Source organism: Pagrus pagrus (assembly GCF_965226575.1).
Source record: "Pagrus pagrus genome assembly, chromosome: 16".
NCBI classification, from domain to species: domain Eukaryota; kingdom Metazoa; phylum Chordata; class Actinopteri; order Spariformes; family Sparidae; genus Pagrus; species Pagrus pagrus.
The window spans coordinates 13,166,071-13,192,390 of record NC_140200.1 but is presented as its reverse complement, the minus strand read 5'-3'; the positions used below and the strand labels follow the sequence as shown (position 1 = coordinate 13,192,390).

General features: G+C 43.1%; 1 protein-coding gene across 2 annotated transcripts in view; it reads left to right on the top strand.

Moving 5' to 3' along the window:
* Positions 1-25,256, top strand: part of LOC311271541 (pleckstrin homology domain-containing family G member 1) — a 42,739-nt gene extending 17,483 nt beyond the window's left edge. For both annotated transcript variants that reach the window (XM_084377272.1, XM_084377271.1), the window contains exons 2-17: positions 1,626-2,191; positions 8,018-8,118; positions 9,147-9,216; positions 13,400-13,446; positions 15,221-15,371; positions 15,799-15,930; positions 16,815-16,997; positions 17,107-17,202; positions 17,594-17,680; positions 18,091-18,124; positions 18,255-18,347; positions 18,737-18,798; positions 18,893-19,078; positions 19,165-19,284; positions 19,369-21,232; positions 21,437-25,256. In XM_084377272.1, the coding sequence (XP_084233398.1) occupies positions 1,775-2,191; positions 8,018-8,118; positions 9,147-9,216; positions 13,400-13,446; positions 15,221-15,371; positions 15,799-15,930; positions 16,815-16,997; positions 17,107-17,202; positions 17,594-17,680; positions 18,091-18,124; positions 18,255-18,347; positions 18,737-18,798; positions 18,893-19,078; positions 19,165-19,284; positions 19,369-21,232; positions 21,437-22,434 (4,641 nt within the window). In that variant the 5' untranslated portion in view covers positions 1,626-1,774 and the 3' untranslated portion in view covers positions 22,435-25,256. The remainder of the gene's footprint in view (positions 1-1,625; positions 2,192-8,017; positions 8,119-9,146; positions 9,217-13,399; positions 13,447-15,220; positions 15,372-15,798; positions 15,931-16,814; positions 16,998-17,106; positions 17,203-17,593; positions 17,681-18,090; positions 18,125-18,254; positions 18,348-18,736; positions 18,799-18,892; positions 19,079-19,164; positions 19,285-19,368; positions 21,233-21,436) is intronic.
* The last annotated feature ends 1,064 nt before the right edge of the window (positions 25,257-26,320 follow it).

Below are 26,320 nucleotides of genomic sequence, written 5' to 3'. Positions count from 1 at the left end.
CTGCATCACACCGTTAATCTTGTTGTTAAATTCAGTCCTTTTCGCAGTTTTTCCACACCCAGACATTTATCTCTCGCACAAGTCACGGTTCTGTTCTGTTCTGTTTCTTGTCTTTGTGTGTGTTTTCTCTCGCTGCTCAGCTCCTTGTACGCGACTTGTTTCCTCGGGTAGAACTGAGGACAAACCTGGGAGGGCTAGCAGCCCTCGTTTGGCGGGTGGTCAGTCAGACTGTGGTCAGCTGGAATGTCAGGAATTGGGATGCCAAACAGATAGAGACTGTAAGGCTATATGAAAGTGGTATTGTAAGTGTTCGACGTTACATACAGTGAGTCTTTTTAGCATTTAGTGTGAGAGAGGGAAATACAGGGTCAGTGTCTGTCGAACGTTTGAATTTAATTTGAATTTTAACGGCTCTGTGTGAGACTTTCCAGCATCAGCAAATCGTCAGGACTATTTTGAGAGTTGTGTAATTACTGTAAACAAATACGGTTTTAAAGGTGCGTGAAATACTAGTACTCCACGTTGTGTCTACTCTGATTTATGGCACATATTGCTCGTTTGTCTGTTTTTTCGATCTATCTCGATCTTTAAAGGGTAACTCCACCAATTTTACACATGAAAGTGTGTTTACAGGTCTTGGCGAGTACTACAGCATATGTGGAAAAAGTAGTATGAAGACTTTTGTGGCTCCCCACAACCCTTAAACACACTGAAATGTGTAAAATTGGTGGAGTTACCCTTTAAGGGTAAAACAAATTGAGCCCGATTTCATGCACTCGACTTTACAGCACAAAGGAACATACAAATGGGAACGATGGTGCTGTTCTTCTGGTATCTAAGTCATGACTTTTATATTACAAGTAGCGTCATCGTTGTGTCAGACTGCAACATTGTATATGTGACATTTATTTGGAAAACACAGGACAGGAATTCCAATGTAGGCATGTATAAGAGATACCAGAGGTCTAGACTGTGGTCTTATATGTTTGCAATAATTATACCCAGGCATCATGACTGATATATCAACAGCGTATTTAAAAATGCTATAGGCAAAGCCATTGTTTCTGAGACTTTCAGACCAACAATGGATCTACCGCACAACAACACAGCAAGGGGCTGCATCGGTGTGGATGTGTTGCTACTTAAGTATTGTACTTAAGTACAATTTTGTGCTTTACTTTGATATTTCCGTTTTCTGCTACATGTGGGAGGCAAATACTTTATTTTTTACTTCACTCCAATTATTTCAAAACTTTAGTTACTAGTTATTTTGCAGATTACATGCTGCATCAGAGCCAAAGAAGCCATTGATTCAAATTTGAGCCTGGACTGTGCAACTTTGGAAGGCTCTCTAGGCAACATGCAGTAACATCTCTTTCACCTAAATGCTTGGAAAGTACATTAGACCAATGGTGCAAATTTCTGCAAGCCATTCCACCATTTGCACACCATTATGCACTTGACACTTGATGGTAAACTCAGTGTTTTGCTGGAGTGTGCAGTCGGTGTGCACATGTTTTTATGTGTGATGTTGCATGAACTAAAACTTAAAATAAAAAAAAGAATACTGAAGTGAAACTCTGACTGATTAAGAATCTCTTCCTTTCTCTTGTTTTCCTCTGTAGACGATTATAACTACCTGCCTGATGTGTTGCCTCCTCTTCCTGAAGTCCCGGACTCCGGCTCAGTCCTGAGCTCCGTTGACATACAGGCCCGCTGCCTCCGCAACCCGGCCTTCCGCTACACCTCCTCCCGCTACTGCTCGGCCCTCAGCATGGACTCCTCACCCGACAGCGCCGAAAGGCCGATCAGCTACAGCTCCACGTCTTCATCCGCTTCATCCCGGGACAGTCACTGCTCGCTGGGCAGCCGCTCCACCCTCGTCACTGCCCCTCACTGTAACCCGGTGACCTCAGATCGGGACTCCGGGGCGATTCGGTTGGAACTGGTCCCCGCCCGGCAGCTGGGATGCCGGGAGGAAGATGACAGAAACAATGGAGACACAGGGAGGGGACAAGGGAGACAGGGCAGTGGGCAGAATGTGACAGAACATTCAGAGCCTGAGCTGAGCCCGGATGGGGGAGAGCGGACGGGTCAGGTGCAGGCACCCAGGACGTATGTGGACCGGGTGGTGCAGGAGATAATGGACACAGAGAGAACCTATGTCCAGGACCTGCGTAGCATTGTAGAGGTAAGAAACACTCTTCCATAGTGATATGTTGATAAAACACAAACTGTGTCAGAAATTAGAAGCAGGAGGATCCTTGATATTGGCAGGAAATCAAACGTAGAGAGAGGCCTTGAACACATTTGAAGATTATATCAGCTGCACATGTGACTTCACACAGGATGTTTGTTTGAATTAAAAATGTTAAGCAAAGTAAATTTACTTCCATCAGTGACTTTAAAGTAACAATATGCAATAATTTTAGTTTAAAATGTATGTCCTTAATCATAAAACCACTTGAAGCTCCCAGTCATTCACCGCTCACTGCACGGCTAACTGAGCTAACTAGCTAACAGTAGCTACAGTTTGCTGTTACTCTGGTAATATGCTGCTCCCGATTTCTTCACAGCATGAGGTCAAGATGTGGCTAATTATTGCATATTGTACCTTTTAAACTTTGGTATCTTTGTGGCCTGAAATCAAATTGGAGCATGAAGCATTTCAGAGGCCTCATCTTTAAACTCCACCCCAAAAAAACAGTCTCCCAGCTGACCCATCTGAAGTCCGAGCAGCAGTCCGCTGTCATAAATGTGTTTCAGTCCAGTGCTGGCTTGACCTTGATCTTTCCATGATGAATACGGGCCTTTTAAAACAACAGATAACACACATCCTTCAGGTCTTTGTGGTTTTCCTCACACACGTGACAGACACCGCTCGCTGCCTGCCGGGAACCTCCGCTACAGTAAGGTCACCTGCGCTCGCAGGCGGGGTCTGGCCGAGTTACACGACACCGATGCCTTTGTGCTGCGGGCACAGGCACACATTCAAAACGTTTTTTTTGAGCGCACACATGGATAAATACACTCTTTTTGTGAGGCTGGCTTTGAACTGCAAGGATACACATTGCCTCTAGTCAGTGCTTTATTGGCTTTGTTAAAGATTGGGTGCAGTGGTTTGTGTCAAAGGTCGCTCCTTTCTCTTCACTTCCTCTTTGTTTCTCTGCTCAGCTCCTTTTAGTTCTTTATGAAACTTATAAAAAATTCATATCGTCTGTGCTCAGATGTGGTGCGCACATGTGACGTGTGTTTCGCATTTTCACCCTGCAGCCTAATTTGAATTGATGGTGTAAAACGATGAAATGTTTGTGTGGAAGTTGTCCTATTCTGCATGTGCTGGAGCTTTTTCCTACATTCCTCTTTTTAACAGTGCTTCCTCCCAACTCCTGTCTGTGTGCTATTTGGGGTTAAAAAGGTTCATTCCAGGGAATATTTGTTGAGCAGGAAACTCATATCCCTCAGAGACGCTGTAAGCAGGAGGAGTGAGGCTTAGGGTTTTGTGGTTTTGGCCCGTCACCCCTGATCGATGTTCCACCCTCTCCTCCTTCCTTTCCTCCCCTCTTTGGACACAGAGGTGAGGAAAAGGGGGAGAGAGGGAGGAAGCTAGGTAGAGGGGTTTAGCTCGGAGATAACAATGTCTAAAGTAGGTTAGGAAAACACAGAACAGAGCTTAGGAGGCTGCACTTAATAGGCCTGTACTGGCTCTACTCTGCAGACCACCCAGCCCTGGAAGACCACACTTACATGGCAGGACAGCCAATTCGTCACCGGTACTTTGGATAAAGACACGTGCATTTAGCCTTTCTTCACCCCTTTTAATGACAGTTCCAGTGAGTGCACAGCTGATGTATTGCACTGATTATATCTGTATGAATAGAGCTTTTAGCGTGACAGTTTACCTACACAGCAGACAGCTGCTGGACTGCGCAGCATCGACCCACCTATTATCAGCACTGTCCTATGTGAGCTGGTCCCGCAGTAATCCCTTTGCCCGTGCTGCTTCCTGCGAGGGAAGAGGGTGTGACGGCCTGAACACAAATATTTACCCAGACTCCCCGGGGCTCACCTGTGTTTCATCTGTCAGCAGCCCAGTTGTGGTCCACACTCACACTCCTGCTCTGGCTGCCAGTCGGTGAGCTGTATTTGTGAATTTAGAGAACCATTTTGCGACAAAATTAGCCCGTGTATGCCGTTTTTTAAATGTGGGTAAACCTGCCAAAAATAAACAATTGACTTCTTTCCTATTGCCAGTAGATGAGTCTGTCTTCCTGTTTTTATTTCTGGTGTGTCACATTTGAACGCACCCGAAAACAAGGAAAGTATGCAACATGGGAGCCAGTGACTATGTAACAGCGGTTACTTTATAATAGCGCTGACTGAAGGATGATTGAGTGCTGCTTGAACGGAGACGGATCAAAAAGCATTACGTACTTAACTTCAATGCACGCCATAGCATCGCACTGGAAAAGGGGCGAAAATTACCGCGTCCACCCTGGTGTTGTTTTCATCAGTGCTGTTCGAAGCTAGCATAAAAGGGCATGCTAATCATTTAGCAACGCAGCATGCCCACGCAACGGGAAGAAGCTCAGCTAAAAGCACATCAGGACCAAAAATACCTAAACAAAACATAATTCCAAGCAACTAAAGCAGAAGCAACAAAAATGGTGCATGACCCCAAAAGCTGGCGCTAGCGATCATAGTTTTTCATGCTAACAATACAGACAGTATGCCATATTAAAGCTGACAATCTACAGATTTGAGGCCAAAAACAGCTGTATTTAGATGGAATGGATACTTTAGTGAAATGTAAGAAAATTTTAATACACTTTGTGGCACATTTGTAGATTCTGCCCAAAGCATCAATCCTGACAGGAGGAATGTTCAGAGGTTGTGTTGTGGTTTTCCAGAGGTTATGGGCCGCAACTGCATCATTCCAAGGGGGTTTTCACTCTAAAAATACAACATTTTGTTTGGCGAAAATGAAATATTTTGTTTCTGTTGTGTTCTAACTTCATTTTACTCCGGGAGACTTACTCAGTGCTGATGCTCACACCTCTGCAGAAATCTCACAAGTGTTACCTTTAATTTGGTCTCAGTATTTTTTATATAGACCTTGTAATTGCAGAGATAAATTCTCAGTTTTTATCAGGTTTATTGAACAGGACTGAATGTTGATTGTACCTTTTTATCACTGAAGACAACAGCCAGATGTTAGCGAGTGTTTGTGGGTTTTTCGTCCGAGTACACTGCAAAAACTCTAAATCTTACAATGCTTAGTTTCTTCTTTTACTTATTACAAGCAAGAAACATCTAGCATTCATTGTATTGTATTGTATCATTGTCAGAAAATATCTTTGGCGTTTTGACGACACAGGCAGGAAAGCTTTAGGCCAAGACTTTAGTTTCGAGGATTCGAGTTACACAATTAGATTGACAGGAAGGTTGCCAGTTATGTGGGGGGTCATGTGAGGTCAAAGGGTCATGTTTGGATGTTGTTAGCTGCTGAAGGTGATGTGTAATGTGGCGCAAAAAACACATCTACATACAGAAAATAGAAAGCTAAATTTCAACTTTGTTGTCAAATTGGTGACAGCGTTCTTTTTTGTCTATTTGCATGTGTTTTATTAAGCTGCGGTGTTCAAGTTGAGCTCTCGGGGCCAGGGCACATTTCTGTGTGATCACCCCTCCTTGGCTCGATCAGTGTGTGTAATGAGGCCAATCCGTTTTCCACAAACAACCCCAAAGACAAAGCTCTCATCTTTCTTTCCCTCCTCCTCCCCTTCCTCCTCCTCCTCCTCCTCCTCCCTTTTTCCGCTCTGAGAACTTGAACGCATCGCCAAACCATTTGAAGCTACGATTGGAAATAAACTGGAAACATCACGTCGAACTCGGCCTGCAGAAAACATTCAACACAACGAGATTTGGATGTTTGCACTCGGCATTGTCTGGAGGAATGACTTCCTACTGCGGTGCGGAGTGAAGGAAGCGTTTGGTGTGGAGGGAAAGAGTGTGTACTTGAGGAGGTTAATGGTTAACACGAGAAAGTATCAAGTTTGTACATGTTATGTCTTAGCAGGGAGTGTACCTGTTTGCGTGTGTGTGTGTGTGTGTGTGTGTGTGTGTGTGTGTGTGTGTGTGTGTGTGTGTGTGTGTGTGTGTGTGGAGATCTGAACGCTGCCCATTGTCAAGCTCAGTCAAGCTTTGGCTGAGTGTGATGAGTGACTGGGTCAGGCCGGGTCAGATCGGTGACCCGGTGGCTAATACAGCATCACATTACACATCACCTGCGATAGCCAGCAAAATCCAAACATGACCCTTTGACCTCACGTGACCCCCTGATGTAACTACCAACCTGCCTGTTTGTCTAATTGTGTAACTCAAAGCCTCAAAACTAAACCTTGGCCTAAAGCTCTCTAAACCCTAAACAACCAAGATGGCTGTCATTTGTTTTAGCTGGGATTATTCAGTCTCTTTTTTTTTTACATCCCTCCCTTCGCCTATCCAAACACAGTTTAATGGACTGCTCAGACTCAGCTATTATAATAATAATTATGATAATGATGGCTAAATACATTAAACACTACCAGGAACAGAAACCGCTGCAGCAGACTGGAAATTATGCAAACAGACTCTATGTCTCCCTTCTCTCTCTTCGAAAACACACGAGCGTTGTGTGCAGAAATGATCAGTGGGTGTGTGTTTGTGCATGTTCAGGGCAGCCTGGTACTTTTCTCAGTGTTGTAATGTCTGTCCTGCCCAGTCGCAGGTTGTGGTCTGGTTTGAAAACTGCCACCAGGATGCTTCTGCCTCCTGAACCCGTATCCAGACCGCTCCTGGTTTAAAGTTTGAATACAGCTGCTGCATGGGTGATTGAGTTCATGTTTGTGTGTATGTGTGTGCAGGTGTTTTGGGTTGGCAACTCCCAGAGCTTAAAGGATAAGTTCAGGCCAAAACTGAAGATTCAGTCATGATCTACTCACCCTCATGTTGATAGAAAGTCGGGTGAAGTTTTGTAGTCACAGCGAAACAGCACTTCAGTTGTTTTGAAGAATGCTGCAATGCTGTATCGCTGCGAAGCTCCAGAAATGTTTTGTGACATGAAATTTATGAACACATTTTTATTTTGGGTGGACTGCTCTTTCAAGATGCTTTGTAGGAAGGAGCAGGTGACATTTATTGTTAAATTACCAGTGGCTGGCAGCAGTAGATGTAAAAGCGACAGAAGAAGCTTTTAACAGAAAAACATTAAAACGATCCATCTTCGTCTCTGTACCTTTCACTTTCCTCCTGCAGGGCGGTCTGACACCTGAGGCCGGTGTTGTATCTGCGACTCCTCACTAACGACAGTGATGGACGCAGTGATAAGAACCAAGAGAATAGGCTTATGGTTGTTTCTCAACATGGCCAACCTTTGTTTCCCAACACTCACTCTCAACCTGATGACCTGTGCTATTTTCTTATCAAGCCGTTTACACAAAACAACGCTGTCGTTATCTGGATTAAAACAGGTTTTAAAACAGGCCACAACGAATTCTAGTGTGGACTAAATCTAATCGAATCTTTGTTTTAGTTTCCGTTTTTGTATGAGGGAACCTTTTATTACCAGTGTTTCCCACACATATATTTTACATGCTCGTTCTCTACCATCGTCAAAGCTGATACAGCTTGATTGTTTTTTGTAAACACAGACTTATTGTAAATTTGATGCCTGCAAGATGCAAAGTGAGACGAACCACAGCGTCATATCAGCAGAAATCTTAAAAAAACAACCCACATCTCTGAAAGCCCTGAATCATGCTGCTAATGTGTTATTAATATGGCTCTTAAACTAAAGAAATGTTATTTAAGCAGCTCTTAAAATCACACAGGTTGTCAATGTGTCAAGAGGGCAGTGGGCTTTGAAAGCTACTGAGGTCCGTAGGAGTGCGAGTGGTCCGTCAAAATCAAGCGTGCAAAATGGCAGCCATGTACAGTACAGCTCCATCATGACTGCTTTCTCTCCGTCTCTCTGCAGGACTACTTGGAGTGTATCAGTAACCAGTCCCGGCTGGCTTTGAGCTCCGAGGATAAAGGCTCTCTGTTCGGCAACATCCAGGACATCTACCACTTTAACAGGTACAACACACACACACACGCTCTTTACGTACCTGTGTGAGACTTCCTCATCTTCATCATCTCAACAATAAACTTTGACTGATGTGATGCGTCCTTATTTCCTTGGTGTTCAGGCAGTTCCACATTATGAAGTGCGTCGTCAGATACATCCCACGGTCCCCATATATTTCCCAGTCGTAGCTACTTGGACAAATGAATTGTCTGAATGTTATTAATCAACTGGGAAAGTTTTGAGATAATATCTATTAGTTCAAAGTTTCTGTCTGTAACGGGTCTAAACTCAGACATGTTTAGTGAAAAACATGGATCTTGACTGTCTGTTTGTTAATCAAGACTGGAACTTGACTTTGACTCGCCCCAAAAGGTCTTAAAACAGTTAGACATCAAAACATTGACTCTCTCAGGTTCAACAAACAATGTCCTGCAAATAGTGAAACTGGGCTGAGCCACCTGTTGATTTCTGGGAAGGGCGTTGTCGCAGCAGTCAGGTGTGTGTGTGTGTGTGTGTGTGTGTGTAATAAGTCCCCGTCTGCATTTTTGTGTCCTCCGGCACCATTCTTAACTGTGTGTTTGTGTGTGTGTGTGTGTGTGTGTGTGTGTGGCTAGCTGAACATCAGCCATGGTGGTCTAGAGACACAAACACACACACACACGTACTCATTTCTCCCACCTATTCATTTCTCAGCTGTCCCACAGACAAACTGGCCTGTAAAAGGAAGCATAAAAGCGGTTTAAAGCGATCACAGTGACCTCATGCTTCAACCATGAAACAATAACTCCCAACAGTGGCCTTTTTTTCCACACACACACACCCACACACACACCCACACACACACGCACACATACATGGTCACACATGGGAGATGCCTGTTTCAATACATGGAAGTTTCTCATTTGTTCAGAGCCGACTGCCCTAAGACCTAATTTCTGTAGTCAGAGTGACTCTTGCTCCTGAAAGTCACAGTTTGGAACAATGAGTCGTGGGAGAGTCGTTTGTATTCACATTTTCACGTGTGTGTGTGTTTCAGAGACCTTCTTCACGATCTTGAGAAGTGCAACGCCGACCCCGTGGCCATTGCAGAGTGCTTCGTATCCAAGGTAACAGTGGTTGCCTACCTGAACTGGTCATGGTCCTAAACTGATCTGGACGCACATAAGAACATTGACACGTCATAAAACTTCACATGCAGGAATTTTTAAACGTGACACTGTCCGGTTGAGCCCTTTGTACTTTACATTTTTTAAGCTTGTGACTACTTCTACCTCCGCTGTCTGTCTCTCTGCCCACATGCACTCGCCTCCTCTTCTTGTTGAAACTCGTCCAAACAGCTGGTTCCAACACACACACACACACACACACACACACACAAATTAGAAACCGACAATGTGCTATTTCAGGAGATTCATTTACAAAAATCAGGTACAGCTGCTGCACGAAGTCAGTAAACTTTATTGAGGCTCGTGTTATTTTTTGGTGGTTTAAATGTGTGTTTTAGGTGAAACAGGAGGGAAGGAATTTTAAGGACCGTCCAAATGTATAATCACCTTTTTACAGGAGGGGGATAATAGCAGGACTGACATCGAACTGGACTCAGCAGCTCTGCTGTCTCTGCTCCTTCTGCCTTTGTGTTTCAGCCTTTACTCCTCCTCTGCTCCTCGCCCATCTGTGCCCTCAAAAAAGTTGCATGATTATGTCCCATGATGACTTGCTGCATTCCAGCACTTCCTCTAAAACACTTTACATTCCCTCCCTGCCCGACTGCAATTACACCCAACACCACAGAGCAACTGTCTGACCATGAAGTCACATACTCCCTAAATGCAGCAGCTGTTGTTGAGACAAACCCGTTTTATAGCAGCCCACAGCAGCACTCTGCATAATTAACTGGGATCCATAAACAAACCAGTGTGATGACATCTTGTAACCCACTGATTCATGTAACAGTTGCAAAAAAGTCTTTACGAGAAAATAAGCCGATCTCAGAAGAGCCCCTAACCTGAAATACACACATCCTATTGTTGACTTTTATTCTGTAGCCAGCACAGCATTCATTATAAAACCAGTATAGCATCCTTATGGTGTTTACTGTGTGGTTTATCCAGGGGTTAAATTGCGTGAAAGCCAACTGAAAGCAAGGCTCCACCTCTGAAAGTCAAAAAAAAACACCCTGCCTCTCTCTTATGCAACTCTTTCTTGATTAAACCAACCAAAAACAGTGAAGTCCCTTAAAAAAAAAACGCTCAATTTTGAGACTTGTTGCGCTACAAGAAACTTAATAAACTTTGTTTCTGTCCACAACTGATTCTTAACTGTCTGGGCCTACTTGTTGATTCGGCAGACTTTATACAAAAATGTATCCGTTTGATCAAAAGCTGATGTTTCCAAGCTTAAATTAATTAAATTCCTTTATTGACTCATATTCATATGAGGAGTAGCTGAGATGAACATACAGTATCTTTAACTGTGCATTTAAAGAGTTGGCGTCTTTTGGCTTCTGTAGATTTTACAGTGAGTACGAGCACTAAATCTGTAGCCGGTCCACCGCCTGGAAACATTTAGTCACTGCTGACCATCACACTCCCTTTACATTGAGACATCCAAGGACTCACATCCATGTGTGCGTCTTCATCATTTCACACAAGGACTTCTGGTAAAAGGTTTGTAACCAGAACAGTAACCAGGGCTCTTTTGTATTGCTGAAAAGTTAGTCACGGTTGCTAGGACCCAGAAAAACCACAAAACCTTTCTTTCACTATCTGCAGCGAAATGCCCGCACACACACACACACACACACACGCACGCACACACACACTAATGCATTTCTAGTCTGAGCACAGTGTTTGAAGAAGAGACAGATCTCGCTGTAAATCTCTCCCTCTCTCTCAGATAATTGGCTATCTATCCTCATGTTCTCTGACTGTGCTATGTGTTGACTAAGCCTCCAAAGCGTTTTATGGGTTGCTACATGCTGGCTGAAGCACAGAGGGCACAATTACAACAAGGTCTTAAGCTTTTCTTTTTTTCCCCCCTACTGATCTGTCATGCACCTGATGACTCACTGTGACCTGACCAGTCTCGACAAATCGCAACAAAAACGGCTGGTTAATTGCTTTAACCTCCTCTTTTTGTTTCAGTTTGTCGTCATTAGCAGCCAGCGCTCAAAAAAGTACAAATCTTTCTGTATAATTTGCATCTTGATTCTGGAAATAGATATGTTTTGATTATCAGAGTTCAAAACGCTCACATGCAGCATTTGGACATGCTGATTATATGATTTAGCTATAGCTTGTATATATTTCTTAAAGGGGAAGTTTATTACAGATCTGAGCTATTTCAGGGTCTGCTGGTTTCATGGTCGGCTTCAAAGAGCTTGTGCAGACATGCGTGCTCGGCACAAATTTGTAGGCCATGGAGGCATTTGTGTGTCTTGCGGTCTCGTGTTCACGGTCCAGACGGATATTAAGAGTGTGTATTAGGAGTGTGTGCTGGTGTGTGTCATCAGAAATCGATGGTGGCACATCTGGTTGTGTTTAGGCCTGGTCTGTGGCGGCAGACTGCTGGAGACGAGGAGGAGAGCTCTGCTCTTCAATTTAGGACGGTTCCCACGGAGCACCTCAGGCTAACACATCATGAGAGTCTGTGTCTGTCCATTTGTGTGTGTGTGTGTGTGTGTGTGTGTGTGTGTGTGTGTGTGTGTGTGTGGGTGTGTGTGTCCAGTTTGCTGTAGCTTGAATAGGAATGTATATTTACATAAAGCAAAAAACAAAACATTTACATGCATTCAGTCTATGTATAGTGTAAGTTTACTATGAATTACATGTTGGAAAGTGTGTGTGTGTGTGTGTGTGTGTGTGTGTGTGTGTACATTATGAACCAGGACAGACTTCTGTCATGTGCCCTGTGTGTTTATGATGTCGCTTCCTGGTATCTGTCCACATCCTGCGACCCCCGAGTGTTTATGGACACAAATAGAGTTTAATTGGACACAGTTATGCAACAGTATGGGGCTCATCTCCCGGCCTCCAAGAGAGCACGAAGACGAGGAGCTCAAAGTTATTAAAAAGCAAAGGAAATTAGGGGAATATCCATAAAAGATCGATGAAGAGATGAGATAGAAATCAGGACGATCTGGAGGTGGAGCGCAAAGGAAGCCTCTCTGGTTCTAGCTTTGACAAGTCACTCCGTCTCTGATGTCTTTGATGTTCAGAGAGGCATGCGAGGTGGGAAAAGTCTCAATTAAGGGGGCGGTGATGAAGTATGAGGGGATATTTAATCCGAGCGCTCAGGGCTGTTGGGATCAACAGAGACTTAAAGGCCAGGACGAAAGGCTAATCATAAGCTACGGGGTTGACTTTCAATTAGTAGCGGTGAGCGGAGGAGAGAGGATGCCTTGTCTGTGGGCTCGGAGTGTGCAGAGTCGTAAACATGAAATAACCGGCGAGTCATCAGAACTGGGCCGATACAGTGATGAAGAGGCGGATACATCTTGACCTTTAAAAGGATAACACAGGAACACTGGTTTTGTGTTTCAGTCCATTTATTAAAAGGCATATTAACTTTGTATTAAAACCAATAATGTTGAAATATGTGCTGATGTGTTGTAAGAAACTTAGACATTGTTTTCTGTTCCAAGCGTCCATTGTGTTCAAATCATTTTCGTATGATATGAGAATTTATTAGCAGCCTCTTGACACTTGTTTTGGTTGTGTAATCCAAGTCTGCATTAAGTTTTGTCAGAGGATGACATGTTGTTTTGAGAAAACGGAGTAGACTCTTCAAATTAAACTGCAGAACAAGGAAACAAACATTTTCTTCGTACAGCACAAGAGAAGAAATGAGTTAACAAAGAAAAATGTCATTATAATCATTGTCAGTATATATTCTACAAGCAAACATGTTACATATGTCGACATTTAGACATTTTACAACCTGCTCCCACACGTTAACAAACTACATTGATAAAAAATTATTGTCAAGTGCATGATTTGTTGTTAAAGAGCGAAAACTTGCAAAAACACGTCATGGGCCTTTAATTAGTGTAAGTGTAATTATATTGCGGAGCCAAAAACCACCAAAAGTCACAAACAAAATTCAGTCAGAAATTCATCCTCATGGTTGTGAACATGATGAACATTATACATGATAAACATCTGCATATTCATCCCTCAGTACACACACCTACATCTCTACATCTCACACCTTTTCTTCTCCTGACTCTTCAGTTCGTCCTGTTTCCTGTCAGTGAAACACATAAACTAATTTGTGCTTGTTGTGTTTCAGAGTGAAGAATTCCACATTTATACTCAGTACTGCACCAACTACCCACGGTAAGACCAAAACCAGAATGTGTTGTTGAATGTGCGTGTGTTACGGTACAGTGTCTACTCTCCAGAACCCATCTTGTTGTTGTCGTTGTCATCCTATCTTGATCTCACCTCCACATACAGTCTTCCCAGCGTCTCACATGGCTCCATTGTGCGCATCGATCAATGCGTTACCCTTTTTTCTCCCTCCCTGACAAACTGACACTGCTCCATAGAAGCCACCTCAGCAGGAGTCGAAGTGTCTACCTACAGTTGTGCCTCAGGGTCTCCCTCCCTCCCTCCCTCCCTCCGTGCTCCGTTTCTTTCCTCTCATTCTTTTATTCGCTGCCTATTGACAGAGTTACAGCTCGCACACTGACAGACGGGGTATTATAGTTGTCACCTTATCATACCGTACACCGTTAATGTTTTATTAAGCTTTGTGTGAGTGTGGTCCTGTGGGGATCGCTCAAGGTTTTTTGTGTGTCGGTGCGTATATTGTGTGCGACTTAAATGGGCTGAAACGTGAGGCTGTTCTTCATGCCAAGACAAACTGCGCCGAGCAAACACACCTTCTCCTGCGGCTACTATATTGATGATAAGAAAGGCACGTGGGGTAGAAACAGTTTACAAGCTAATGACGACTAATTGAATGCTGATTTGGTGTGTGTGTGTGTGTGTCACTGTGTGTGTGAAGGGGCTATTGTCAGCTGTTTGAGATAGACCTTCTCCCACATCCACACCACAGCTGGTGACCCCGACCAAGGTCACACACGACAGACACACACACACACACACACACACACACACACACGCATACATGGGAGACACTCGCAATCACAAATGCACACGCACGCACACAGAGGCTGCAGATGTATCGCGGTCATGCTGAGCTCTGAGGTCGGGTTTCCTCCAGAACAATGTGAGGCCTGTGTGGAGCTTCACTGGAATTTAGGCATGCAGACATGCACATGCATGCGCACACACACACACGCACGCACACAAAGACACAGAAGAAAGCCGAGTTTTAGAGCAATTCACAACCGTCTTTTCCACTGTGCACACACACACACAGACACACAAACAGCCTACTTTTTTTCCTCCCCTCAGTAGGTCACACAGCACTGACAAGTAAATTCAGGTCTTACTGCTGTTTTAATAGAATATGTACCAAACACATATTCATAATAACCCAACAGTTTAAAATCTTTTAAAAATGCTATACAAACAATAACCCACAATCACCATTTATTGACCTTTTAAAGCATCAAAGTATCAAAATGTTTGTGTTAATTTGACAGGGACAGTGAACAGCTCCGTAGCTGTAACAGAGTTAGCTACAAGCTAATTTGTAAGACAGAACAAGAGTATGAACAGGAGGAATGATGGATGAGGATGTGAGTGTTGTTTTAAGATGAACTTGGAAAAATGTGAACCTCCCCTTTAATTTAATTATAGTTAATAATTTGATATTCGAGCAGATTGTTTATGCATGCACAGTGCAGTGCATTGGGTCTAGAGCATCACAACTGTACTCATATTTGTCATATGAATATCATGCAAATTATATTAATTTCAACATAAGGCAGATAAAAGGTTGGAGATTCTCACAGTCTTCCCATAATTTGCTAAAATCTTTCTTTCAAATGTGTTTTTTAGTGCTTTCTGTTCAAATGAGGCGTGAAATCTTTAGTATTCTCAGTCAGGATGAACATTACAACTCTCGTTTGTCATCACTGTCAGTTTACCCTTTTCTACAAATCCCTGGTATCTCATTCGTCGTGTTTCGTCTCCACAGGTCGGTGGCTGTGCTAACAGAGTGCATGAGGAACAAGGCGTTGGCCAAGTTTTTCCGCGAGCGCCAGGAATCTCTGAGACACTCCTTGCCCCTGGGCTCCTACCTGCTCAAGCCAGTGCAGAGGATCCTCAAGTACCACCTACTGCTGCACGTAAGTCACACAAACAGTTACTTTTTACCCACACAAATGCAAGCACGGGCACAGGACAGGACACCGATGGATAATGTATGCCAATAAAAATAGATGTGTCTGGTTACAGCATTGCTGACTCGTCTCCAAATAACAGTCTCCACTGGAGAAGCCAAATGTTTAGCCATATGGTGCTCAGTATGTATGTTCCTGTGTATGTGTTGTTCCTGTACATGTGCTTGCATTAGAGTGTGTTTATGTGCAGAAACACGCACACACAAATAAAAAAAGTCCTCATTTCACTGAAATCTCTGAAAAAAAATTAGATAAAATCCTTTTTTGCTTTTTTTCTTAGATTTTGTGTGCACCTCTCTGCACGAGTATATGTGCATACATTATATCCAAGTGCTAGCTCCTAGCGTTATGTGTGTGTGTGTCGTCTGTACAGGAGATAGCCAACCACATGGAGAAGGACACGGAGACCTACGAGGTGGTGCAGGAAGCCATAGACACCATGCAGAGAGTGGCCTGGCACATCAATGACATGAAGAGGAAACACGAGCACGCCGTTAGGTTGCAGGTACAATTAGCAAAAGTTCAGTCCATTTGTGCCTCTCAGTGTGCAGACCTTTCCCTGAATTCGTTAAATGTTGAGCGTGTGATCTCCCCCATGATGCATCCTGCACACTTTTCGCGTCTTTCATTATTTCGAGCCTTTCAAGGAGCCGATTATTTTATAGTCCTGCACAAAAGCTATGTGCACTCTAGGTTTGAATCAGCCAAGGCTCTGATCCTCCCCACGTCTTTCTTACACAAGTCCCCGCATTTTCCACTGGGCTAATGATGGCCTTGCATAGAGAGGACACATAAAAGAGAAGCTTGTTTCTTTTATCAGCTGGGAGCCAGAAGGGTCAGATGAATGCAGGAATGTGTGTGGAAGCGTTTACTCTCCATGTCTGGAGAAAGGATTGGCTTGCTATTACATTTTCCAGGATTTTTTTGTTTTGTCCGCTTCATTATCATTTTTTTTTCTCCTTTGTGCCTCTCGTAAACCTTTTTATTTTTATTTTCTCTATTCTGTTTCTTCCACAAACATCCTTTTATCTTCCTCCTTCACGCCATCTTTAAAACCCCACATTCTTAAAACAGCTGTTCAGTGATCCAGCTATAATTTTATGTTTTAACTTTTATCTGTTCACGGTCTCCATGTTGTTTTGAGTTCTCATATTTCAAAGCACTTTGTAACTGTGTTTAAGTCTCATCTATGAGCACGTGACGCTTCTTTTTCCAATCATTTTCTTTATCTTTTATCTAAGTTTATATCTAAACCAGATCAGTCTAGCTTTATTTTTTGAATGTGTGGTGATCAAATGTTTATTATTCTGCAATATGTTTTTAAAATCATCAGTTTTATTTGCCTCTTTACCTGCTATATGTTAAAACAATTTTCTGTGCTTTCTGCAGGAAATCCAGAGCCTGCTGACCAACTGGAAGGGCCCTGATCTGATCGGCTACGGCGAGCTGGTCCTCGAAGGAACGTTTCGACTGCAGCGAGCCAAAAACGAGAGAACTCTCTTCCTGTTTGACAAGCTTCTGCTCATTACCAAGAAACGCGAGGAAACCTACACATACAAGGCTCACATACTGGTCAGTCGAGCTACTTGAAGCGTCCCAAAGAGACGCTAAATAAACAAATGTTTCTACTCAGTAAAGAGTTTCTAACTCGACTTCCTACATGTCTGTTTTTTCTTTGCAGTGCTGCAATCTGATGCTGGTGGAAGTTATTCCTAAAGAACCGCTGAGTTTCAGCGTGTTTCACTACAAGAATCCCAAACTTCAGCACACAGTCCAGGTATAGAAACATTGCACAAGAGAACACACATCATAGCACAAGACGTCCAAGTCTTTGTGACTGTAATTACATGTTTTGGTTGAACTTGCGCAGCTACCCGCAGCCTTGAGCAAGAGTGAAATAAGAAAGTGTGACGATTATTTGCAGGTGTCTGATTGTTTTGTAGATCGTCCAGGCTCACCCTCCTAGAGATGCTCAGACATGTCGAGTGCTCAGAAGCTAATGCAGCCATTGTTGTTACCTAACCACTGTGTTTTGGACAAGTGCTGAAAATATAAGATAATCTGTGTGATGTAAGAACGTCAGGGTTAATCCCGACCCTTTCAGCCAACTTTTTTAAAGTTCATGACTGACATTATCTTCTCTGTGATGTTTTGCACTCTGCCCTCAGGCCAAATCACAGCAAGACAAGCGCATGTGGATCTTACACCTCAAAAGACTCATACTTGAAAACCATCCTGCAAAAATCCCTGCCAAGGTAAGAGCAGCTCGTCTCCTGACAGCTTGTTCACTGATGGCGTAAACACATAATTTGAGTAGGATGTATTGGAAATGTCAGTCCCTCTCGCCCACTTCGCTTCTCCGTCGTCTCCACCTTTCTTTCCCCCTGATTTTTCTCCTTTCCTTTCATGTCTTCTGACAATTACTTTTCTGTCTCTTCATCTGCCGTTGGCCATTTGTAAGTGCAAACTGAGGATTTCTCTCCAGGGGTGAAGGTCACTGAGAGAGTTCACTGTGATTACATAAAGGGGCTGCTTGTTAAGTGTCAAACTTGAGCAAAGTTGTTGAGCCAGGCCTGTAATTTGGCGCCACCTTGTGGCAAAGCTTATGTTCTCGCATAATCTTCAACCTGTTGAACTCACCATCATTTTCATATTTGAATTCTAGGCTAAGCAGGCGATTTTGGAGATGGATGCAATGCGTAAGTGCCAATTTACACGCAATTTATAGAATATTAATTAATTTATTTTTTATGTTTTGGGTTTAACCATATTCATACATTTTAATCATAATGTATTTGTTGTGTGACATCTTTTCTGTCATTTCTTTAGATCATCCTGGGTTTCATTACAGCCCTGATGGAGATAAGAAGGACTCCCCTCAGACCAAGGAGGGTCCTACCCCTCGAAGAGGACGCAGGAAAGGTAAGAGATTAAAGAAATGTACTGTTTTGAAAAAAATCACTCCTTTGTATGGAAGCTCTATCCTGCCAAGGGGATGAAAAAACGATCCTTCAGTAATTATGACAACATTTCTCACTCATTATTATCACAAGATAATAATTTATTATCTCTAAACAATGATGTAGTATCTGTACTGGAGGTACTGATTCATGTGGTCTGTATCTGTAAGCTATCAGAAAACATGCAGGAATATGGATGAAATTAACCCAGAGCACGGACAGAAGGCTCCATCCATATCTATAACTAACACTGAGCAGAAATGAGCCTCAAGTCAATACATTACGAAGGTTTCTCTTTATTTCAACTCATCATTTTAAGATACTAAGTCATTCCTTTGTTTGACTTCCCAGAGCCTCTATCGAAATTATTGAAGAATGCCAAGCAGAATGCTGCCAACACGGACGGCGAAAAGGTGAGCTACAACCAAAGATGATAAACAGTTTTAGTTTGAGAAGCATGACTATGATGTCATTTCATCTAACACTTCATCTCTTGCTCCTCTTCAGCGGCAAAGTCTGGGTGCCACCCTACTTTCACCAGTGTCCCAGCTGGCTTTGGGCACTATCGGTCGCAGCCGCAGCCTCATCAACCAATCACAGGAGTCCCTGGACCCTGGGGATCACTTTGACCACAGTGACAGAGAAGAGGAGCCACATCAGCAAGATGCCGATGATGAAGACGACAGTGGCTTGGTGAGTTTAAAAGCTGCCCAGTGAAGATTGCACTTTCATCTTTGGTCCTTCAGACACGTTGTTAATGCTGAAATCTGTGTATTCAGGGAGGTGGGAAGCGACTGCGAGTCCCCGGAAAAAGCAGCAGGAAGAGGCTGAACCCTCAGGCATCTGTCGATAGTATAGAGCAGTGGAAAACTTTCAACATGAGCCCTTCAGACCTACAGGTATGATCACAAATGCACAGATAATCTAATTCCGTCTGGATGTTTTTAAACTGCCTTTACAACTTCTGCTTTTCTTCACCATAGAAAGCAAGAGAGACCCTCGTGAGGGAAGGAAGTCACCACCCTCCACTTCTCAGGACACCGCATGTGGTTGAGGAACCGCCAGAGACACCCATTCCCTCCGTAGTAATCACAGAAAGTGACCGTTCTGTGAGCAACATCTGGGCAGACCACCGAGCTCGCAGGGCCATGTTCCCCACCCGCCAGAGAACCATGCAGCCTGATGACGAGGAAGAGGACATCTACCAGATGTTTGTCCCCACAGAGCCAAGTGGACCGGAACCAGAGGCACCGTCGGAGAGGTCTGAGGCCACCTCTTCGCCCAAGACAGCTCGGCCCTGCAGCTGGCACGTCGAACAGGTTCCCACGGTGCAGATTGACCCTCCTTCCAATGGGAGCAGAGTCCTGCGGCGGGCAAGCAGCGCCGGAGAGAAGGCTACAGAGGCTATACAGAGTCCTGATGATGACCAGTCTGGTCATAGTAACTTGGAAGTGATCCATACTGAATCATCCAGCAATGACATATCTGGATCGTCCTCAGCCGAGCAGCTGACGATAGATGATATTGAGAATGTATATGACAACATCAGTTATGAGGACCTAAAGAGCATGGGCCTCATGAGAAGAGACCCAGAGGAGAATCAATCACGGAAAGAAACCTCTACAGATGTACAGGGTTCCCAGAGCCAAACAGCAAGGGTACCAGGTGCTCCGGAGGTTCCAGCGGTCACAGAGCCATTGATTGAACCAGACAGTTCGTCAGAGAGCAACAGATCCTCCACGCAGGAGGGGAGGTCGTATGGGACATGTGACCTCAAGATAGTGGAGGAGAACATCTATGACACCATCTGTTTCAGGGAGCCCCCAACAACAGAGCTTAAAGGAATGAATGAAGGCAACAAATTAAAAGACGAGAGGGACAGTCTGCTGGCCTCTGAACAAGACCTGACTGAAAGCCTAAGAGGGTTTGTATCTGAGGAGAGCCTCCACTTTGGAGAGGATGAAGGAGCAGACACCTCCCATCCTGTACCATGTCCCTGTGAGCCAGATTACTCCTCCTCCTCCGCCTCTGAAACTTTCTCTCAGCGCTCACATAAAGGCGATAAGATGTCGGAGCAGGTCGACGAGATCTGGAACGACCTTGAAAACTACATCAAGAGCAATGAGAAGAAAGCTGATAGACTTCCTGCTGCCTTCCCTGTCAGTGCCAGTGAATCGCCCAAAAAGGCTTCCTCAGTTAAAAACAGCCCTACAAAGCGAGCCCATGTAAATAGTCCTCAAGCAGCCAGCCCTCAAACTAAGAGTCCCCCAACACATCAGCCTAAAACCCCACCTGTCACCTCAACACCATCATTCACCATCCCGGTCATCAACCTCCCTGACTTTCTAAGTGAAGAAACCCCTGTGGAAGAACATCATAGCCCTCCTCCTGCACAACGCCCCCTTCCTGTCACCCCAGAGCCCCTCCCAGGCACAGTTAAGAACATTCGTAAAAGACTGGCTCGCCTCAGCAGTGGCAGCTTCCGCCTAGAGGACGACGACCTGGTCGAGATTCCTCAACGAAATGTAACTCAGAGGGATATTCCCCTCAAGGACCTTCATAGCTTGTTTCCAGGGGAGCTCGCAGGTCTGGACACACCCCTTGCCTCATCATCTCTCCTGCTCTCTCCTCTGGGTGAATCTGTGGACCTCGACCTGATGGATAAATCAAAGAACCGGGTGTTCCTGATGGCACGGCAGTATAGCCAGAAGATCAAGAAGGCCAACCAGCTGCTGCGTATGAGGAGCATGGACCCTGGAGACTCTTGTACTCGGGCCAGAGCTGAGAAGAAGCAGAAAGACCTAGCAGCCATCTTAGAAGAGAAGAAACAAGGAGGCGCTGCCATAGGTAACACAAAACATTTAGTTCTCAGAACATCAGTTCCTAATTCTGCTTGTGTTGATAGATCTGGCTAACCTTGACCCTCCCAATACTCAGGGAATCTGTCAATACTGAGTAATGATCTGACAGGAGTGCTGTCTTTTCCCTTAATGTAAAATCTTTTCCTCAATTTCTCACACGTTTTTCAAATCCTCTGTGTTCCCTCTTCAGGTGCAAGGATAGCAGAGTACTCCCAACTCTATGACCAGGTCATGTTTAAAGATCCTCCTGGTCCAGCTGGTCAGACCTCCGCAACCCCACACCACACACATCCAGGGCTGCCATATTCTCCGTCCATGCCCGAGACCTCCCTGGAGGAGGAATGGCTCCACTCCACTTACAGCAACGGGGAGCTGGCCAGCTTCATTTCCTCATCCAGCGAGGTGGAAGATGGCCGGGCGACCTCAACCCCGCATCACAGACTTACCTCCTCCTGCTCCATCCCTTCCCTCCAGACCTTCCCTCCCTCTCCGAGTAGCCCACCGTCCCAGAGGTGGAGCATGACAGCGCCGAGCGAAAAAGAGGAGCATGTGTACAGTTCCATTAAGAGACATCCTTCCTTTAACACTCCATCTTCGCCCTCCTCAAAGTCTTCCCCATCCACTCACTGTCAGTCAGTCGGCTCTCTGTGCAGCCAGCAGCAGGAGAAGAACCAGTCTGGGCTCAAATGTAACGGACCCACTGTGGATCAGTCCACAGACAGACTCCACGGCCCCAGTCTGGGTCGTGTTGGTCGGCAGAGTAGCCTCCCAGAGCGCTCCACCCAGGGACACTCAGACCTCACTTTACATGACGGTCAACAGGTGGTGGTCCTGAACCGGGCTTCTGCACTGAGCATACTCAACGCCACCCAGAACTACCTGGCTAATTTTAAGGACAACGGGGAAGACGATGATGACTATGTCGAGATCCGCTCAGAGGACGAGAGCGAGCAGGAGCAGGTCAGGTTGGCCCAGAGAAATGGCAGCTCAACCAATCAGAACAGGGGTCTTGTCCATTCCCAGAGTCTGCCGTGCACACCGGTGCACTCCTGTGACCCGCTGAGGTCTCTTGATCGTGATCAGCTGGAGAAGTACCTGTGGAGCGAGCCGCAAGCATCCAGCCAACCCAAAATCGTCCAGTCTCTGAGGGAGAAGTTTCAGTGTCTGAGCTCCAGCAGCTTCGCCTGAGTCTATATGACAACTAAAAGCCAAATATATATATAGATATATATATATAAACATACAGCATATAGCAACAAAAGGGACACTGCTGCTTTGCCTTGAATGGCCTACATCATTCAACATCATAAAACATATTAAACAAACATAAACCATCTCTCAACATAGATCAGAAACAATTTCTTTGATTGCAGACTAACTAACAACTAACCTCTCTGTTACAGGGCTTCAGTGTAAAATGCACAGTAGGTTTCTATTAATAGTCGAAATGCCACATCAAAGCCTGCATGTGAGCTGCCTTAGCACTTCTTACGTATGTTTTAAAGTGATCTGGTGGGGAAAAGTAAGCAAGAAGTGATCGAAGCAAAAATGTTCTCTTTCTAACTGCATAGATCTCATTCACACGGCGGCCATTTTCCTCCGACATTACACTCAGGGTGGGAAGCTCAAATCTTATACTCCTGTATTTCCAGGGTGTAAATCATATAAAATGAGGTAATCTGTCAAATTGTTATAATTTTACTTCTTCCTTATTGATTCACAACTATAAAGACAAGATAGTTTAATCAAGAGGGACATCGGATCATACTTCAAGGTAAGGCAAGAAGTCTGATAACTGATTAGCTTTCAGTAGACAACAGCTAACGTTAGCATTCAAACACGTTCTAGCTAACGTTACTGTTTGATACGATATGATTAGAAAAAGTGTAAATTAATTCAGACATATTAACACACGTCTTGGAGACGTATGTGCAAACCTGGAAGTGAAACACAGGATTTAATCACACGGTAATGTTAGCTAGGACGTTGTTGAACGCTAACATCAACTAATGAGTTATCAAATCTGTTGTTTTACCTTAAAATATGGCTGAATGTGTCCAGATTTTCACTATCCATTATCTTTTCAGTTGCTGATGAATTAGGAAGCACAGCAGTAACGTTAGCTCGAATGTGGTTGAATGCTAACGTCAGCTGTTGTCTTATTGAAGCTAATCAGTTATCAAAGTTGTTGTTTTACCTTGAAATATGGTTCGATGTCCCTCCGGATTAAACTATTCATCGTCTTTACAGTAGTTACGCAATCAGGAAGCAGTGAAATGATAACAATTTGTCAGATTACCTACGTACTGTATACCACAGCAGCATTACATTATCCCAGCATTCAAGTTTCCCACCCTGAGTGTGACGTTGGAGGAAAATGGCCGGCGTGTGAACAAGGACTATCCAGTGTGTCTGAATGGATTCAAACTCTTTTTATTACTTTACGTGTGAGCCTTGTGGAAAAGATTGGAGTCATAGGAAGTGACTCAGCTGGAGGACTTGTGCCAATAAACTGTTGTGCAGACTCAGTAGTTCAGGCTATCTGTTACTGATCGTAAAGAACTAAATCTCCTCGCTGCCCAACATTTTGACCTGAAGTACAAGATCAAAAAATCTGTTGATCTTTTGTGGACCTCCTCAAGCTCTTTCTTTTAATTTGCTTTTAAGCTTATTTTAACTGCATTTTCAGCACTAGTTAATCTTAACCTGTGTAGGCACGGTGAACCACGGCGGCGGCTAGTGTTTTTAATTGTGCTTTCACAATCAAACAGTTCAAATTCTGCGGTCTTCAGATTTGCTACTCAGGCTAGATTGTCACTTTAACAGCTTTTTTTAGCAGTAAGGATGCAGCTGTAAAGAAAACACGTTGGCTATTACAAGATCCAGTAAGTTAAGTTTAACTAGACTTAGACCTGTAAGTCTATTTGAAGTTATTGTATTTCACTCTACCTACCGCCTTCGCCATCACTAGGGTGTCACGCTTTAAAAATCAAGAGAAGATGCTGATATTTTAGATGATCTATAAGGAACTGTAGGGCTTCATATTTATTTTAAAAATCTGTGAGTAAATCAGATGTTTTACATGTTTTCCATCATGTAGAGTGAAATGTGCATCTCAACAACGAGATGATGGTTGTTTTTTTTAATCACACTAGTTTTTACCTTTTGTTTTTAAGAGGGACCACGAAGGAGAGTATCAAAGAGAGAGAGGGTTAAAAGACTACAGTACTGTATTTGTTGTATATTTTATTTTTCAAACAGATAGTCAGCTGTTTGTTTACTTTGTTTACGTTATGGGACACTGTCACACTACTGATATTGCATCCACAGTCACAGAAAAAGAAGGTCAGATAGTTGTCTAATAGGGTTCATTTAACACATTGTTTTCCCTCCCTCAAACACTTTAACTCCACGAAAGGTGTCCTATTTATATTTTTTTAATTTTTTTTTTACCCCTGTTATTTTGGCCCTTACCACTATCATCTTAAGCCACAGACAAGTTGTAAAATAAAATCAAATGTATTTATTAAAAGGTGGTTTTATTCAGATTTATGGACGCAGACAAAATTTGAAATACTGTGAATATTTTCAGAAGTGGGTTTTCTATCACGCACTGCTCGATTAATACAAGTTCCCAATCACAATAACACATGGACAGTTGAAAAGCACAGTCTCACGGCCCACTGTTCATATCAGGAAATGTGCATCGAAAGCAAGTTAGGAATATGAAGTATGTTTTGTTTTTTTTCATTGTACATTTTTGTCCTCTTTCACTGGTGGGGATCGTCTGTCTTCGTTGACTCTGTTTTGCACTTTTCTGTCTTTTTTTTACGTTTTATTTGTAAACACTTTGTAAAGATGTACATTTTAGGAAAGTTATTCTTGTATGCCATAGGTATGCTTTATAATGCTTTAATGTTTAAGTTAAGTGTACTGTATTTTTTTAACTGCCTAGTTGTCATTGCTCAACAAAACAATGTATTGGAGGTAATAAATTCAGATTAAACTCACCTCTGTGTTTTTGTGGTTGTCATTAAACAAATATTTCACCATAGTGAATATCTTATAGAGGTTATGTTCATCAGTTTTAAGTACTGATTGCTTTTCCTTTCAGGGAGCATCACGAGGTGCCCAATACAAGCAGAGCAGGCTGGAAATATCACACAATTTGAGATGATAATCGTTAATTTGTTAGATATTCACTTTAGGTAGAAAATGCTCAGTGCGGGATAAACATAATTAATTCCCCACTTGTTTTATAGCATGTAGATTTTGTTTCTGATCACATAACAGAAATATCAGTTTATAATCTCAAGCAGAAGTTTAAATGGATTTCATCACACTTCCTTAATGTTTTAACATGAAGCTCGGTGAACAATTAGCTTATTACCAGGGGTGGAAGTATTTTTGAAGTCTTACATATTATATATATTATATATATTATATATAAGTCCATATTACACCACTTTGTTAGTTTTAAATTCATAATTGAGAACTGAGTACAATTTTAATTAAAATGTAAACCTTCCATCTACATTTTTGTAGCCAATAATATTATCTGATCACAAACGGGTCACTGAAAACCCTGACATGACAGACTGCTATTGATAAAGCATTAAACATCAATCGTTAAAAATTAACTAATACTCTGAGCAGCATTTGACAAGAATACTTTGTACTTTTACTTAAGTATTTTTAATACCAGTAATATTTCAGTAATGTAACTGTACTAGTACTTGAGTACAGATTTCCAGTACTCTTTCCTCCAGTGGTTGTTACATATTGGTAGAAACTAAGAAAATATGCCTTCACAGACTAAATTGATTTTTTTAAAAGCCTTAATCAGTTGGAGTATAGTCCAACCAATATTAGATTTTTTTGGGTCAAGACCAATATCTAAATTTGAGTTTAAAAATCCGAAAAAACAAGAGATTTTCAAAAGTAAAACACAATCATTTTAAAAAAGAAATCTCTTAATGATTATGTTTTTGTAAACAAAAGATTTACTGAAGAGTGCATTCAATAACTAAAAAAAAGAAAGTTGTCAAAGCTCTCTGTCTGGTCTCTGGCTGAC